Here is a 15,313-nt window from a genome sequence, read left to right as displayed (position 1 = left end):
CCAAGTAATTGTTTACAGACAGATTATTTCACTTAGTTCACTGTATCACAATTCCAGTGGGTCAGAAGTTTACATACACTAAGTTGACTGTGCCTTTTAAACAGCTTGGAAAATACCTGAACAAGGCCTACCTTCAAAGTCAATGCCTCTTTGCTTGACATCATGGTAAAATCAAAAGAAATCAGCCAAGACCTCAGAAAAGCAATTGTAGACCTCCACAAGTCTGGTTCATCCTTGGGCGCAATTTCCAAACGTCTGAAGGTACCACGTTCATCTCTACAAACAATAGTACGCAAGTATAAACACCATGACCCACACAGCCGTCATACCGCTCAGGAAGGAGACGTGTTCTGTCTCCTAGAGATGAACGTACTTTGGTGTGAAAAGTGCAAATCAATCCCAGAACAACAGCAAAGGACCTTGTGAAGATGCTGGAGGAAACCGGTACAAAAGTATCTATATCCACAGTAAAACAAGTAATCTATCGACGTAACCTGAAGGCCGCTCAGGAAGGAAGAAGCCACTGCTCCGAAACCGCCATCATAAAGCCAGACTATGGTTTGCAATTGCACATAGGGACAAAGATCGTAGTTTTTGGAGAAATGTCCTCTGGTCCGAAAAAATAGAACTTCTTTGCCATAATGACCATCGTTATATTTGGAGGAAAAAGGGGGAGGCTTGCAAGCCGAAGAACACCATCCCAACCGTGAACCACAGGGTTGGCAGCATCATGTTGTGGCGGTGCTTTGCTGCAGGAGGGACTGGTGCACTTCACAAAATAGATGGCATAATGAGGAAAGAACAATATATCCACATAATTTAGCAACATCTCAAGACATCAGTCAAGTTAAAGCTTGGTCGCAAATGGGTCTTCCAAATGACAATGACCACAAGCATACTTCCAAAGTTGAGGCAAAATGGCATAAGGACCACAAAGTCAAGGTATTGGATTGGCCATCACAAAGCCCTGACCTCAATCATATAGAAAATGTGTGGGCAGAACTGAAAAAGCATGTGCGAGCAAGGAGGCATACAAACTTGACTCAGTTACACCATCTTTGTCAGGAGTAATAGGACAAAATTCACCCAACTTATTGTGGGAAGCTTGTGGAAGGCTACCCAAAATGTTTGACCCAAGGCAATGCTACCAAATACTAATTGAGTGTATGTAAAGTCCTGATCCACTGGGAATGTGATGAAAGAAATAAAAGCTGAAATAAATCATTCTCTCTACTATTATTCTGACATTCACATTTTTAAAATAAAGTGGTGATCCTAACTGACCTAAAACATTTTTACTCGGATTAAATGTCAGGAATTGTGAAACATTTAAACTCAGTTTATTTGGCTAAGGTGTATGTAAACTTTCGACTTCAACTGTACTTAACAAGGCAAAGTTGAGTGAAAACTCCTTTGCTAATTTGGCACAATCTTTTTTTTTCAGGACAGGACAGATGAGGAGAGATGTCAAGTGAGAACCACGGAACAGTGAAGGGGGACACTGCTTTGGTGATGTCTCCAACAGGCTCTGCCACACAGGGGTCTCCGGTCTCACCTTCAACTAGCAAGCCCATGCCAGAGTTGCCAGGTAAGATGGCCCTAGTGACATGACATCAAGCTGTGCATATATCTCGTAACTCTGCTCTCCAAGCAGTCAGTGTGAGGTAAAATGACAATGCCATTGGCCTGTGTGGTCCAATGATTAGAGCCACTGACACCGGCACATGTATGCCAGAGTTGGCATGGGTTCGAATCTGGCGAATTGCGCTTTGACTCACCACCACTATCTTCCCTGTCTTTCCAACCTCTTCACCAGCCCCACTCTTAAAAAAATAAAAATATTATGCCAGTATTTAAATTACCCTCACCATCACAATAGTTTGAAATTAGCTTCCTATTCTGCCATTTTCTTTCTCTACACTGATCAAAAATACAGGATAAGTGAAGCAATATGCCAGAATCCCACTTGCCAAGAGGATTCCCACCGTACAATTATTTTAAAGCCTAATGTATACCCTTGGTATGCAATGCAAGATCATGTGTTCTTGCACCAAGTTATGACTTACAGGGCTGCAAATGTCTTTTGCTATTTTGCGACGCTACATGTAGTCCATGCCATGTACAGTGCCTTCAGAAAATATTTATTCCGTATTTTGTTGTTGTAGCCTGAATACAAAGCTGATTTATTTTTATTTTTAAATATCACATCTACACACAATACCCATAATAACTAAGTGAAAATATGTTTTTAAAATGTTGCTAATTTATTGAAAATTAAATATAGAAATATCTCATTTACATAAGTATTCACACCGCTGAGTCATTACTTTGCAGAAACGCCTTTGGCAGCGACTACAGCTGTCAGTCTTTCAGGATAAGACTCCAAACCTATTTTCAAATTCTTCAAGCACTGGCAAATTGGTTGTTGATCATTGCTAGACAACCATTTTCAGGTCTTGCCATAGAATTTCAAGTAGATTTAAGTCAAAACTGTAACTCAGGCACTGTCTTCTTGGTAAGTAACGCCAGTGTAGATTTTACCTTGTGTTTTAGGTTATTGTCCTGCTGAAAGGTGAATTCATCTCCCAGTTCTGGTGGAAAGCACACTGAACCAAGATTTCCTCTAGGATTTTGCCGGTGCTTAGCTCTATTCCATTTATTTTTGTATCCTGAAAAACTCCACAGTCCTTAATGATTACAAGCATACCCATAACATGATGCAGTCACCACTATGCTTGAAAATATGGAGAGTGGTACTCTAATGTGTCGTATTGGATTTGCCCCAAACATGACACTTTGTATTCAGAAGTTAATTGCTTTGCCACATTTTCTTTGCTGTATTACTTTAGTGCCTTGTTGCAAATAGGATGCATGTTTTAGAATATGTGTATTCTGTACAGGGTTCCTTCTTTTCACTTTGTCAATTAGGTTCGTATTGTGGAGCAACAACTCAGTTTTCTCCCATCACAGCCACTACACTTGGTAACGGTTTTAAAATCACCATTGGCCTTGTGAAATCCTTGAGGAGTTTCCTTCCTCTCAGTTTTCTCCCATCACAGCCACTACACTTGGTAACGGTTTTAAAATCACCATTGGCCTTGTGAAATCCTTGAGGGGTTTCCTTCCTCTCCGGCAACTGATTTAAGAAGGATGCCTGTATCTGGGTGTATTGATACACCATCCAAAGAATAATTCATAACTTCACCATGCTCAAAGGGATATTTAATATCTGCTTTTTAATATATATTTTTTTACCCAATCTACCAATGGGTGCCCTTCTTTGTGAGGCATTGGTAAACCTCCCTTTGTGGTTGAATCTGTGTTTGAAATTCACTGCTCGACTGAAGGACCTTACAGTTATCTGTATGTGTGGGGTACAGAGATGAGGTAGTCATTCATAAATCATCTTAAACACTATTATTGCACACAGAGTGAGTCCATGCAACTTATTTTGTGACTTGTTAAGCACATTTTTACTCCTGAACTTATTTAGGGTTCCCATAACAAAGTGTTTGATTACTTATTGACCCAAGACGTTTCAGCTTTTCATTTTGTATTAATTTGAAAAACATTGTAGCGATGTTGTTAGAGAGGGGTAAAGATAAAGATTTTGTTTGGGAGCCAGACAAGTATTAACCCTGCCGAAAGGAAAAGAGTAGGATAGAGTACCACTGCTAGACCGACACACATCAGCAGAAGAGACTGCCTAGAGTGTAGTCTGTTTGCCAGATAGCCAGTTGAGAGAAAAGATGAGACACCATATAAAACACATCACAGCACAGGGGGAACCCAACCAATAATAATGGCTGAGTAATTTAATGGCAACTTCATAGAAACAATTTACAAGAAAGAACCCAGTCATCAACATTAGAGGATTTGCAATAATCTGTATTATCTCCCAGTGGAGGAGTGCAGAGGATATGAATTTGGGGGGGTGTTCATAGACCAAACAAAGGCCTTAAAATGTCCAAAAACGTCTTGGCCACATGTCAATAGTATCACCCCACATCAATACAGTTCAAATAGCAATACACCATAAACTTGCAAGCAACCTCCCATTTACCTACAATGTACACCCAAATACTTCTGGCAGTGTCCAGCGACACTGAACATCAAAGGGAAGCGCATTGGAGAAAAAAAAAGTCTGCTGCAGTGTAAAGCACTGGAACGATAGAGGGGAGAGAGAGGGGGGGGTCTTAGTGCAACGGCAAGCCTGAAGTCAACAGCTGTCTGTCTGTCTGGTTTTTGTTGTTTGTATGTCAAAGCTTTGCAACAATGTTGCTACTAATCCATGCGATCAATAACTGGTGCGGTCCCAAAAGATTTAGAGCGGTAACACCGACCATCGAGTTAAACACTTTTACAAACTCGGCACGCTGAAAATAAACAAGACTTCTGCAGCATTGCACACCCTGATCAAACTGCCTCGCCAACCGAAAGCTCCCTCCCAGAAAGCCGGAAGAGCTCTCTTTGTTTCCTCCTTTCTGACTGCTGATGCGCTCTTAAAGTGGTAGCACATGGTTGAAGCTATGTGCAGGATTTCGCCCCAAAATAATTCCACTTTGACATTTTTGGGGTATTGTGTGTAAGCCAGTGACAAAAAAAAATCTAAATGTAATCCATTTCAAATATAGGCTGTAACGCAACATAATGTGGAAAATGTCAAGGGGCGTGAATACTTTCTGAAGGCATATACGTAGGGTATACATGAGGCTTAAGATCAGTGCTTAGGAAGGAAAGGATACTGGCTTTGTCTATGTTGACTTGCTACTTACAAGTGAGAAGAACCAGACTGAAGATAGATGTGACCTTTCTGACGCCTTTCCTGTGCAGACGAGCTCGTCCAGGCCGGCTGGTCGAAATGCTGGAGCAAGCGGGAGAATCGACCCTACTGGTTCAACCGCTTCACCAATCAGTCGATGTGGGAGATGCCAATCCTGGGGCAGCATGATGTCATTGTGAGTGCAAAATGGTTATAGCTTCTTGATTTGGGACAGAGGGAAAAATAATTGTTCTCTTTATTTCTGCACTTAGTACCTCACACTCTCTTTTTTTTTTCTTTCTTCAGTAACTGTCTCTTGATGGAACTTGGTCTGAACCTTATCAACATCACTCTTCTCCAGCAGTTTTCTAACGGGGCAGCTGCCCTGTTTGTTCCTGTCTTTGTAGTCTGACCCACTGGGTTTGAATGCTGCCTCGGTGGAGGGGGCAGGTGACGCCGGCGTGGGCAACGGGCAGCGCAAGAGACTCCTGTCGGAGGAGGCCGCCCAGGGTGGTCTTAACAGCTTCAAGAGGCCCAAGGTGAGTCATTGAGCAGGACACGTTTCTTCGTCAATGCCGCAAAATATTACAAGTGTGACAATTTTCATGCTTCTATACCACCAATTTGTTTTGGTGAGCTTAACTACTGGACTACACTGTGCTGTCTCTTATATTTGACAGCAGGAAATTAATGTTTAAACATAATAACATGGTGTGCCCCTTGTCTCTGTAGATTGTTTTAAACTGTTTTTAAATTTGAATATTTCCTCTGTCACTCTAATCCAATATGTGACTGTGTCATTGACAGATTGAGATTGGTATACCTGTAACCCCAACAACCCCCACAGTGCCCATCTCACCCATTACCCCCAGGGCAAAGCCGTGGAACTCTACCACAGGCACAGAGGACAAGCCAGGTCAGCCGGCATCGGCCCTATACCGTCCCACCATGTGAGTACAGCCACACATCAGTCACTGGAATCGAAATGTAGACATCCCATCGCCCCATGTCCATTTCAACTGATAAAAATGTAAATTAAAATGACTACTACCATGGTGTATGGACTCAGATCTTCATCCCAACAGGTCATTTGCCAGTTTTTGCTACGGTTTCTCGGACGCAGGTTGACGTTTATTTCAGATGAGTGTTGTCCTTAAGGCAGAACTGAGCAAAACAAAAAAAAATCCCCCGCTTGATGGACCAACTGCTATGTCAAAATTGGCTATAATGTAAAAATTCATGAAACCCAACATTATTGTTTTAATTTAAGTTTGTATGATTGATTGTATGACTTTGTGGCTGTGCCAGCTAGTGACCACTCTGCAGAGCTCCCTCCAGAACAATATTAATGACGAAAAAAGCTAACCTACTTCTCAAAGTTTAGTAGCCCTGGGTTAAAAAGCTATTTCGATGGTGATTCTCCATTGACCATGCTTTTTACTACAGGACTAGGAAGAAAAACTGGCCCTTTTATGTCATGTTATGTAGAACGCTACCTGAGGAAGACCTGTTATGTCACAACTGCTATAGCATAATATGCTGATCTGCTTGTGTTTCTATAAATATTTGTGTAGCCTATAGTACACTACAGTCAGAGTGCGAATTACACCGTGACATAACACATTTGTTATGGACATAATAATAAAGACTTAATTTAACAGTAAAAATGTATTGCCATTTAATGTGTCATGAACACCACCAGTCATGATGCTTTCATCTGATTGTCAGACAAATAGCTTCAAAGCGTAGGCTACCTGTGCATGTTCGTCCACTCCAAAATAATCCAAACAGTGCAATGCATGTATACTCGCGCCATTTGATGAATGGAAATAGACATCTGTTACAAAACACCAAAAAGTGTGCCTAATGACATTCAGTGGTTGCTCTTGATTAGGCCAAAATTAATTGATACATCTTCCTGAGAAAGTTACCTTTTTGGTAGCCCGAAATGGGAATAAAACTGTCCCGGGAAAAATGGGATGGTCAATGTTTACTAGACTAGGCTGCAATGTGTAGGTAGGCCTATTACCATGAACTTCAAATAAGCCTGCCTGTAGCCAGTGATGTAGTGGTAAAATAAAAAAGTTGGTTGAACTCTGATTACCGGTCACAGTGGAGAAGAAAAAAACCACTTCCTATACTTTCAATTAGCGTTGGACGGTATCTAGATTTTCATCTAGCATATCTTTCATATATAGTGGGGAGAACAAGTATTTGATACACTGCCGATTATGCAGGTTTTCCTACTTACAAAGCATGTAGGTCTGTATTTTTTATCATAGGTACACTTCAACTGTGAGAGACGGAATCTAAAACAAAAATCCAGAAAATCACATTGTATGATTTTTAAGTAATTCATTAGCATTTTATTGCATGACAAGTATTTGATATATCAGAAAAGCAGAATTTAATATTTGGTACAGAAACCTTTGTTTGCAATTACAGAGATCATACGTTTCCTGTAGTTCTTGACCAGGTTTGCACACACTGCAGCAGGGATTTTGGCCCACTCGTCCATACAGACCTTCTCCAGATCCTTCAGGTTTCGGCTGTTGCTGGGCAATACAGACTTTCAGCTCCCTCCAAAGATTTTCTATTGGGTTCAGGTCTGGAGACTGGCTAGGCCACTCCAGGACCTTGAGATGCTTCTTACGGAGCCACTCCTTAGTTGCCCTGGCTGTGTGTTTCGGGTCGTTGTCATGCTGGAAGACTCAGCCACGACCCATCTTCAACGATCTTACGGAGGGAAGGAGGTTGTTGGCCAAGATCTCGCGATACATGGCCACATCCATCCTCCCCTCAATACGGTGCAGTCATCCTGTCCGCTTTGCAGAAAAGCATCCCCAAATAATGTTTCCACCTCCATGCTTCATGGTTGGGATGGTGTTCTTGGGGTTGTACTCATCCTTCTTCTTCCTCCAAACACGGCGAGTGGAGTTTAGACCAAAAAGCTCTATTTTTGTCTCATCATACCACATGACCTTCTCCCATTCCTCCTCTGGATCATCCAGATGGTCAAACTTCAGATGGGCCTGGGCATGCGCTGGCTTGAGCAGGGGGACCTTGCGTGCGCTGCAGGATTTTAATCCATGACGGCGTAGTGTGTTACTAATGGTTTTCTTTGAGACTGTGGTCCCAGCTCTTCAGGTCATTGACCAGGTCCTGCCGTGTAGTTCTGGGGTGATCCCTCACCTTCCTCATTATCATTGATGCCCCACAAGGTGAGATCTTGCATGGAGCCCTAGACCGAGGGTGATTGACCCTCATCTTGAACTTCTTCCATTTTCTAATAATTGCGCCAACAGTTGTTGCCTTCTCACCACGCTGCTTGCCTATTGTCCTGTAGCCCATCCCATCCTTGTGCAGGTCTACAATTTTATCTCTCTGGTCTTGGCCATTGTGGAGAGGTTGGAGTCTGTTTGATTGAGTGTGTGGACAGGTGTCTTTTATACAGGTAACGAGTTCAAACAGGTGTAGTTAATACAGGTAATGAGTGGAGAACAGGAGGGCTTCTTAAAGAAAAACTAACAGGTCTGTGAGAGCCAGAATTCTTACTGGTTGGTAGGTGATCAAATACTTATGTCATGCAATAAAATGCAAATGAATTACTTAAAAATCATACAATCTGATTTTCTGGATTTTTGTTTTAGATTCCGCCTCTCACAGTTGAAGTGTACCTATGATAAAAATGACAGACCTCTACATGCTTTGTAAGTAGGAAACACTGCCGATTTTGCAGGTTATCAAATACTTGTTCTCCCCACTGTATCTTCATTAAGAAATGTAACTGGCTACATTCTTTCTATGATAGGCCTAAACATTAGAAATATGATGGCCATGCATCGTTCTTTGCAAAAAAGCTCAGCATTCAACACCATAGTACCTTCCAAGCTCATCATTAAGCTTGAGTCCCTGGGTCTGAACCCCGCCCTGTGAAACTGGGTCCTGGACTTCCTGAATGGCTGCCCCCAGGTGGTGAGGTAGGATAAAAAACACCTCCACTTTGCTGATCCTCAACACTGGGGCCCCTTAAGGATGCGTGCTCAGCCCCCTCATGTACTCCGGCCTGATTACCAACAATGACGAGACCGCCTAGAGGGTGGAGGTGAGGGCCCTGGGAGTGTGTTGCCAGGAAAATAACCTCTCCCTCAACGTCAACATACAAAGGAGATGATTGTGGACCCCCCCCCCCTTACACATCGATGGGACCGCAGTGGACAAGGTGGATAGTTTTAAGTACCTCGGCGTACACAACACTGAGAAACTGAAATGGTCCACCCACACAGACAGTGTGGTGAAGAAAGCGCATCAGCGACTCTTCAACCACAGGAGGCTGAAGAAATTTGGCTTGTCACCTAAAACCCTCACTAACTTTTACAGATGCAGTTGAGAGCATCCTGTTGGGCTGTATCACCGCCTGGTACGGAAACTGCACCACCCACAACCGCAGGACTCTCCAGAGTCACCCTGTGCAGTCTGCCCAACGCATCATTGGGGACAAACTACCTGTCCTCCAGGACACCTACAGCACCCGATGTCACAGGAAAGCCAAAAAGATCATCAATGACAACAACCACCCGAGCCGCTGCTTGTTCACCTCACTATCATCCAGAAGGTGAGGTCAGTACAGGTGCATCAAAGCTGGGACCGAGAAGCTGTTTGCAGTCTATCGCAAGGCCAGACTGTTAAATAGCACATTAGAAGCTGCTGCCCTATATACATGGACTTGAAATCACTGGCCACTTTAATAATGGAACACTAGTCACTTTAATAATGTTTACATATTTTGCATTGCTCATCTCATATGTTTATACTGTATTCTAACCTATTCTACTGTATCTTAGTCTATGCCGCTCTGACATTGCTCGTTCATATATTTAACATATTCTAATTCCTTTACTTTAGATTGTGTGTTTTGTTAGATATTACTACACTGTTTGCAAAAGAAACACAAGCATTTCACTACACCCGCAATAACATCTGCTTAACACGTACAGTTTAAGTCGAAGTTTACATACACTGAGGTTGGATGCATTAAAACCCATTTTTCAACAACTCCACAAATTTCTTGTTAACAAACTATGGTTTTGGCAAGTCGGTTAGGACATCTACTTTGTGCATGACACAAGTAATTTTTCCAACAATTGTTTACAGACAGAATATTTCATAATTATAATTCACTATCACAATTCCAGTGGGTCAGAAGTTTACATACACTAAGTTGACTGTGCCTTTAAACAGCTTTGAAAATTCCAGCAAATTATGTAATGGCTTTAGAAGCCTCTGATAGGCTAATTGACATCATTTGAGTCAATTGGAGGTGTATCTGTGGATGTATTTCAAGGCCTACCTTCAAACTCAGTGCCTCTTTGTTTGACATCATGGGAAAATCAAAAGAAATCAGCCAAGACCTCAGAAAAAGAACTGTAGACCTCCACAAGTCTGGTTAATTCTTGGGAGAAATTTCCAAACGCCTGAAGGTACCACATTCATCTGTACAAAAAATAGTACACAAGTATAAACACTATGGGACCATGCAGCCGTCATACCGCTCAGGAAGAAGACATGTTCTGTCTCCTAGAGATGAACGTACTTTGGTATGAAAAGTGCAAATCAATCCCAGAACAACAGCAAAGGACTTTGTGAAGATGCTGGAGGAAACGGGTACAAAAGTATCTATATCCACAGCAAAACGAATCCTATATCAATATAACCTGAAAGGCTGCTCAGCAAGGAAGAAGACACTGCTCCAAAACCGCCATAAAAAAGCCAGACTATGGTTTGCAACTGCACAGGAGGGACTGGTGCACTTCACAAAATAGATGGCATCACGAGAAAGATAAATTGTGGATATATTGAAGCAACATTTCAAGACATCAGTCAGGAAGTTAAAGCTTGGGTCTTCCAAATGGACAATGACCCCAAACATACTTCCAACGTTGTGTCAAAATGGCTTAAGGCCAACAAAGTCAAGGTATTGGAATGGCCATCACAAAGCCCTGACCTCAATCCCATAGAAAATTTGTGGGCAGAACTGAAAAAGTGTGTGCGAGCAAGGAGGCCTACAAACCTGACTCAGTTACGCCAGCACTTATTGTGGGAAGCTTGTGGAAGGCTACCCACAACGTTTGACCCAAGTTAAACAATTTAAAGGCAATGTTACCAAATACTAATTGAGTGTATGTAAGGTTCTGACCCACTGGGAATGTGATGAAAGAAATAAATAAAAGCTGAAATAAATAATTCTCTCTGCTATTATTCTGACATTTCACATTTTTAAAATAAAGTGGTGATCCTAACTGACCTGAGACAAGGTATTTTTACTAGATTAAATGTCAGGAATTGTGAAACACTGAGTTAAAATGTATTTGACTACGGTGTATGTAAACTTCCGACTTGAACTGTATGTATGTGTTAGGTAAGGCTAAATCCGTAAACATGGGCACCCTCATAGACATTATCCTGACCAACTTGCCCTTTAAATACACCTCCGCTGTTTTCAATCAGGATCTCAGCGATCACTGCCTCATTGCCTGTATCTTCTATGGGTCCGCGGTCAAACGACCACCCCTCATCACTGTCAAACGCTCCCTAAAACACTTCTGCGAGCAGGCCTTTCTAATCGACCTGGCCCTGGTATCCTGGAAGGATATTGACCTCATCCCGTCAGTCGGGGATGCCTGGTCATTCTTTAAAAGTAATTTCCTCACCATCTTAGATCAGCATGCCCCGTTCAAAAATGCAGAACTAAGAACAGATATAGTCCTCGTTTCACTCCAGACCTGACTGCCCTTGACCAGCACAAGAACATCCTGTGGCGGACTGCAATAGCATCGAATAGTCCCCACGATATGCAACTGTTCAGGGAAGTCAGGAACCAATACACACAGTCAGTCGGGAAAGCAAAGGCTAGCTTTTTCAAGCAGAAATTCGCATCCTGTAGCTCTAACTCCAAAAAGTTTTGGGACACTGTAAAGTCCATGGAGAACAAGAGCACCTCCTCCCTGCTGCCCACTGCACTGAGGCTAGGTAACATGGTCACCACTGATAAATCCACAGTAATTGAACATTTCAATAAGCATTTCTCAACGGCTGGCCATGCCTTCCTTCTGGCTACTCCAACCCCGGCCAACAGTTCCATCCCCCCCCTGCAGCTACTCGCCCAAGCCTCCCCAGCTTCTCCTTCACCCATATCCAGACAGCAGATGTTCTGAAAGAGCTGCAAAACCTGGACCCGTACAGGTTTTTGCAGACAATCTGGGCTAGGCAATCTGGACCCTCTCTTTCTAAAACTATCCACCAGCATTGTTGCAACCCCTATTACCAGCCTGTTCAAACTCTCTTTTGTATCGTCCAAGATCCCTAAATATTGGATGCAAACTGGATGCAGTCTATCACAGTGCCATCCGTTTTACCAAATCACCGTATACCACCCACCACTGCGACCTGTATGCACTAGTCGGCTGGCCCTCGCTACATATTCGTCGCCAGACCCACTGGCTCCAGGTCATCTAGAAGTCTATGCTAGGTAAAGCTCTGCCTTATCTCAGTTCACTGGTCACGATAACAACACCCACCCGTAGCACACGTTCCAGCAGGTATATCTCACTGATCACCCCCAAAGCCAACACCTTATTTGGCCGCCTTTCCTTCCAGTTCTCTGCTGCCAGTGACTGGAACGAATTGTAAAAATCGCTGACGTTGGAGACTTTTATTTCCCTCACCAACTTTAAACATCAACTATCTGAGCAGCTAACCAATCACTGCAGCTGTACATAGTCCATCTGAAATAGCCCACCCAATCTACCTACCTCATCCCCATACTGTTTTTATTTGATTTACTTTTCTGCTCTTTTGCACACCGGTATCTCTACTTGCACATCATCATCTGCTCATTTATTACAGTGTTGATCTGCTAAATTGTAATTATTCGCTCCTATGGCATATTTATTGCCTACCTCCTCATGCCTTTTGCACACACTGTTTATAGACTTTCTTTTTTCTACTGTGTCATTGACTTGTTTATTGTGTTACTGGCTTGTTTATTGTTTACTCCATATGTAACTGTGTTGTTGTCTGTGTCACACTGCTTTGCTTTGTCTTGCAAATAAGAACTTGTTCTCAACTAGCCTACCTGGTTAAATAAAGGTGAAATGTAAAAAAAATAATCAAAATGGCTGCAGTCAGTTAGTTGTAATTTTGGATAGAGCAAACATTTCCATGCAACCAGCTTTGTATGGCTTGTTTTTTGCTTTTTAATTTTTTTAATTTTTAAAATGGTTCCATTATCAATTGACTGAAAGTGAGAGGTTGTAATCTGGATAAAGGGGAAAATGACATTTTTGAACAATGGGTGAGCCATTCTTACTAATCTACTGGAGAACTAGTTTGAGTTTAAGTATATCTTTTGTATGACTGATGCTTTTAGTGAGAGGTTTAATGCTTGAATATTTAATCATTTCTGCCCCCCAAACTCATATTCATTATATAAATTAGCACGTTTAATTTTGTTTGGCTTGCCGTTCTTAATAAAGGAAAATGTATTTTTGCTCATATCATTTTATAAACAAATCATTTGGCGAAGGCAGGGCCATAAAATGGGTAAACTGGCATATGACTAAATAATTAATCAGGGTGATTTTTCTACAAATACAGGTATTTATCTTTCCATCGTAGTAAGCAAGATCATATCTATTTTTGTCAACTTTCTATTGAAATTTGTTGTGAGTTAATTCATTTATTTTGGGATATGAATACTGAGTATGTCTGTCATTGTTGCTATTTTAGAATATACTGGGACCTGGACATTCAGACTAACGCAGTGATCAGAGAGCGAGCCCCCGCCAACCATCTACCTCCCCACCCGGAGATTGAGCTCCAACGCGCCCAGCTCACCACCAAGCTACGGCAGCACTACCAAGAGCTCTGCTACCAACGAGAAGGTGAATTACCCACACAACTGGCGTTGTCAAGTCAAACTTAGCTTTAAATTAAAATTATTGCTTTTCTTAACTTTTTAATTACTTACTTTTCAAGGTGCCTCCCCGTTATGCTGTCAGATGTTTGCTTTCTAGATGAGCTTGAGGTGTCTGTCTGAAAACAGTTCTGAGGTGTCACTTTAAAAAAATATATACATACAACGCTCAGCATTTTGTTAAGCCATTGTTGTCACTCACCACCCATGGTCCTGGAGTGCCATAGGGTGAGCAAAACTTTACTCCAGCCCAGGGTCATAATAATAATAATTAGGCACCAAACAGAAGACAATGGACTGAAATGGAGGGCCTTGCTGAACTTTTCTAATAAGCAACGCTCATTTCATTTTACGTTGTGAAATGGATTCAAATGTTTTCCCTAATTTATGCCCTGGTGAACACAACTCCGGTGTTCCTATACTCTGCTGACGTCAACCTTGATGATAAATGGCCTTTCCCCCCCCTCTAATAGGTATCGAGCCCCCACGAGAGTCTTTCAACCGCTGGCTGCTGGAGCGCAAGGTACTGGACAAAGGGCCTGACCCCCTACTGCCCAGCGATTGTGACCCCATCATCTCCCGGTCCATGTTCAGAGAGGTCATGAACGACATCCCCATCAGGTCAGTGGGAAAGGGAATCTGTACCCGTCCTGGCTTCAAATCTGTGCTTGATTCATCTTTCCTGGTGCAAAGGAATCAATGGAATAGACCCACAACTGCAAACCCCACCCATCAGACACACCATGCTGGCTCAATCAAACGCTCAAAGTATTTGAAAGATGTCAAGTATAATATTTGAACGAAGACCTGTACATACCAATTATACTATATTCTTTAATTAACGTCTGTATGGCTTGATTCAATACAGTAAATTTTGTTGTCTGATGTTGCACAAGGAGCTAGTGAAAAATTAGTGCGTCAGTCTGATGCAATTTTGTTGCATGTGAAATGTCAATACATTGAAATGTCGTCTTGGCAATTCATTCAATTTATGGTTAATTTAGACAACAGTGTCTCCTCTCAACACTTTTTCATTTACTACTATTTTGTCATTTCTTATGCCAGGTTGTCCCGCATCAAGTACAAAGAGGAGGCCCGAAAGCTCTTATTCAAATACGCTGAAGCTGCCAAGAAAATGATTGACTCGAGGTAGGTGTTTCTGGCACACTAGAATTCATTTTACAAATTCCCTTTTTATATGGCCTGATATTCTTTGATGTCGCTCCCAAGTATGACATTATAGAAGCTGTCTTAAAGAATTCGAGCCACTAATATGTTCTGGCACACCGCTACATGAAGCACCATGACAATTTAGAATGTACTCTATATAGCCGATACGTTATATAACTCAAGTGATGGCTCAGCATTTTTTTTAAACCACTGCTTTGACTGCTAGATTCAGCTTATAACATGAAAAGCAACACAATGTCTCAGTATTTCGGCATCCTACATAGAAAGCTTTTATAGACCTGAAGCAGAAACCCGCAGCTTCTGGGTTTGCACTTGAATGCTAAACCAAAACCGTCCTTTCTCTTTCCCCAACTGTCTTGACTGAGTGGCAGCTTGGATAGATTGGA

The 15,313-nt window shown here is 42.1% G+C and overlaps 1 protein-coding gene across 1 annotated transcript in view; it reads left to right on the top strand.

The window, feature by feature from the left end:
* LOC109891176 (mRNA (2'-O-methyladenosine-N(6)-)-methyltransferase) overlaps positions 1-15,313 on the top strand; it is a 45,141-nt gene that overhangs the window by 3,856 nt on the left and 25,972 nt on the right. The window contains exons 2-8 of the mRNA XM_020483516.2: positions 1,445-1,588; positions 4,834-4,958; positions 5,170-5,301; positions 5,570-5,712; positions 13,550-13,704; positions 14,210-14,357; positions 14,802-14,885. Coding sequence (XP_020339105.1) covers positions 1,465-1,588; positions 4,834-4,958; positions 5,170-5,301; positions 5,570-5,712; positions 13,550-13,704; positions 14,210-14,357; positions 14,802-14,885 — 911 coding nt within the window. The 5' untranslated portion in view covers positions 1,445-1,464. The remainder of the gene's footprint in view (positions 1-1,444; positions 1,589-4,833; positions 4,959-5,169; positions 5,302-5,569; positions 5,713-13,549; positions 13,705-14,209; positions 14,358-14,801; positions 14,886-15,313) is intronic.

The sequence above is a fragment of the Oncorhynchus kisutch genome, linkage group LG1 (genome assembly GCF_002021735.2).
Source record: "Oncorhynchus kisutch isolate 150728-3 linkage group LG1, Okis_V2, whole genome shotgun sequence".
In the NCBI taxonomy this organism is placed as follows: domain Eukaryota; kingdom Metazoa; phylum Chordata; class Actinopteri; order Salmoniformes; family Salmonidae; genus Oncorhynchus; species Oncorhynchus kisutch.
This window is presented reverse-complemented; position numbering and strand designations above follow the sequence as displayed.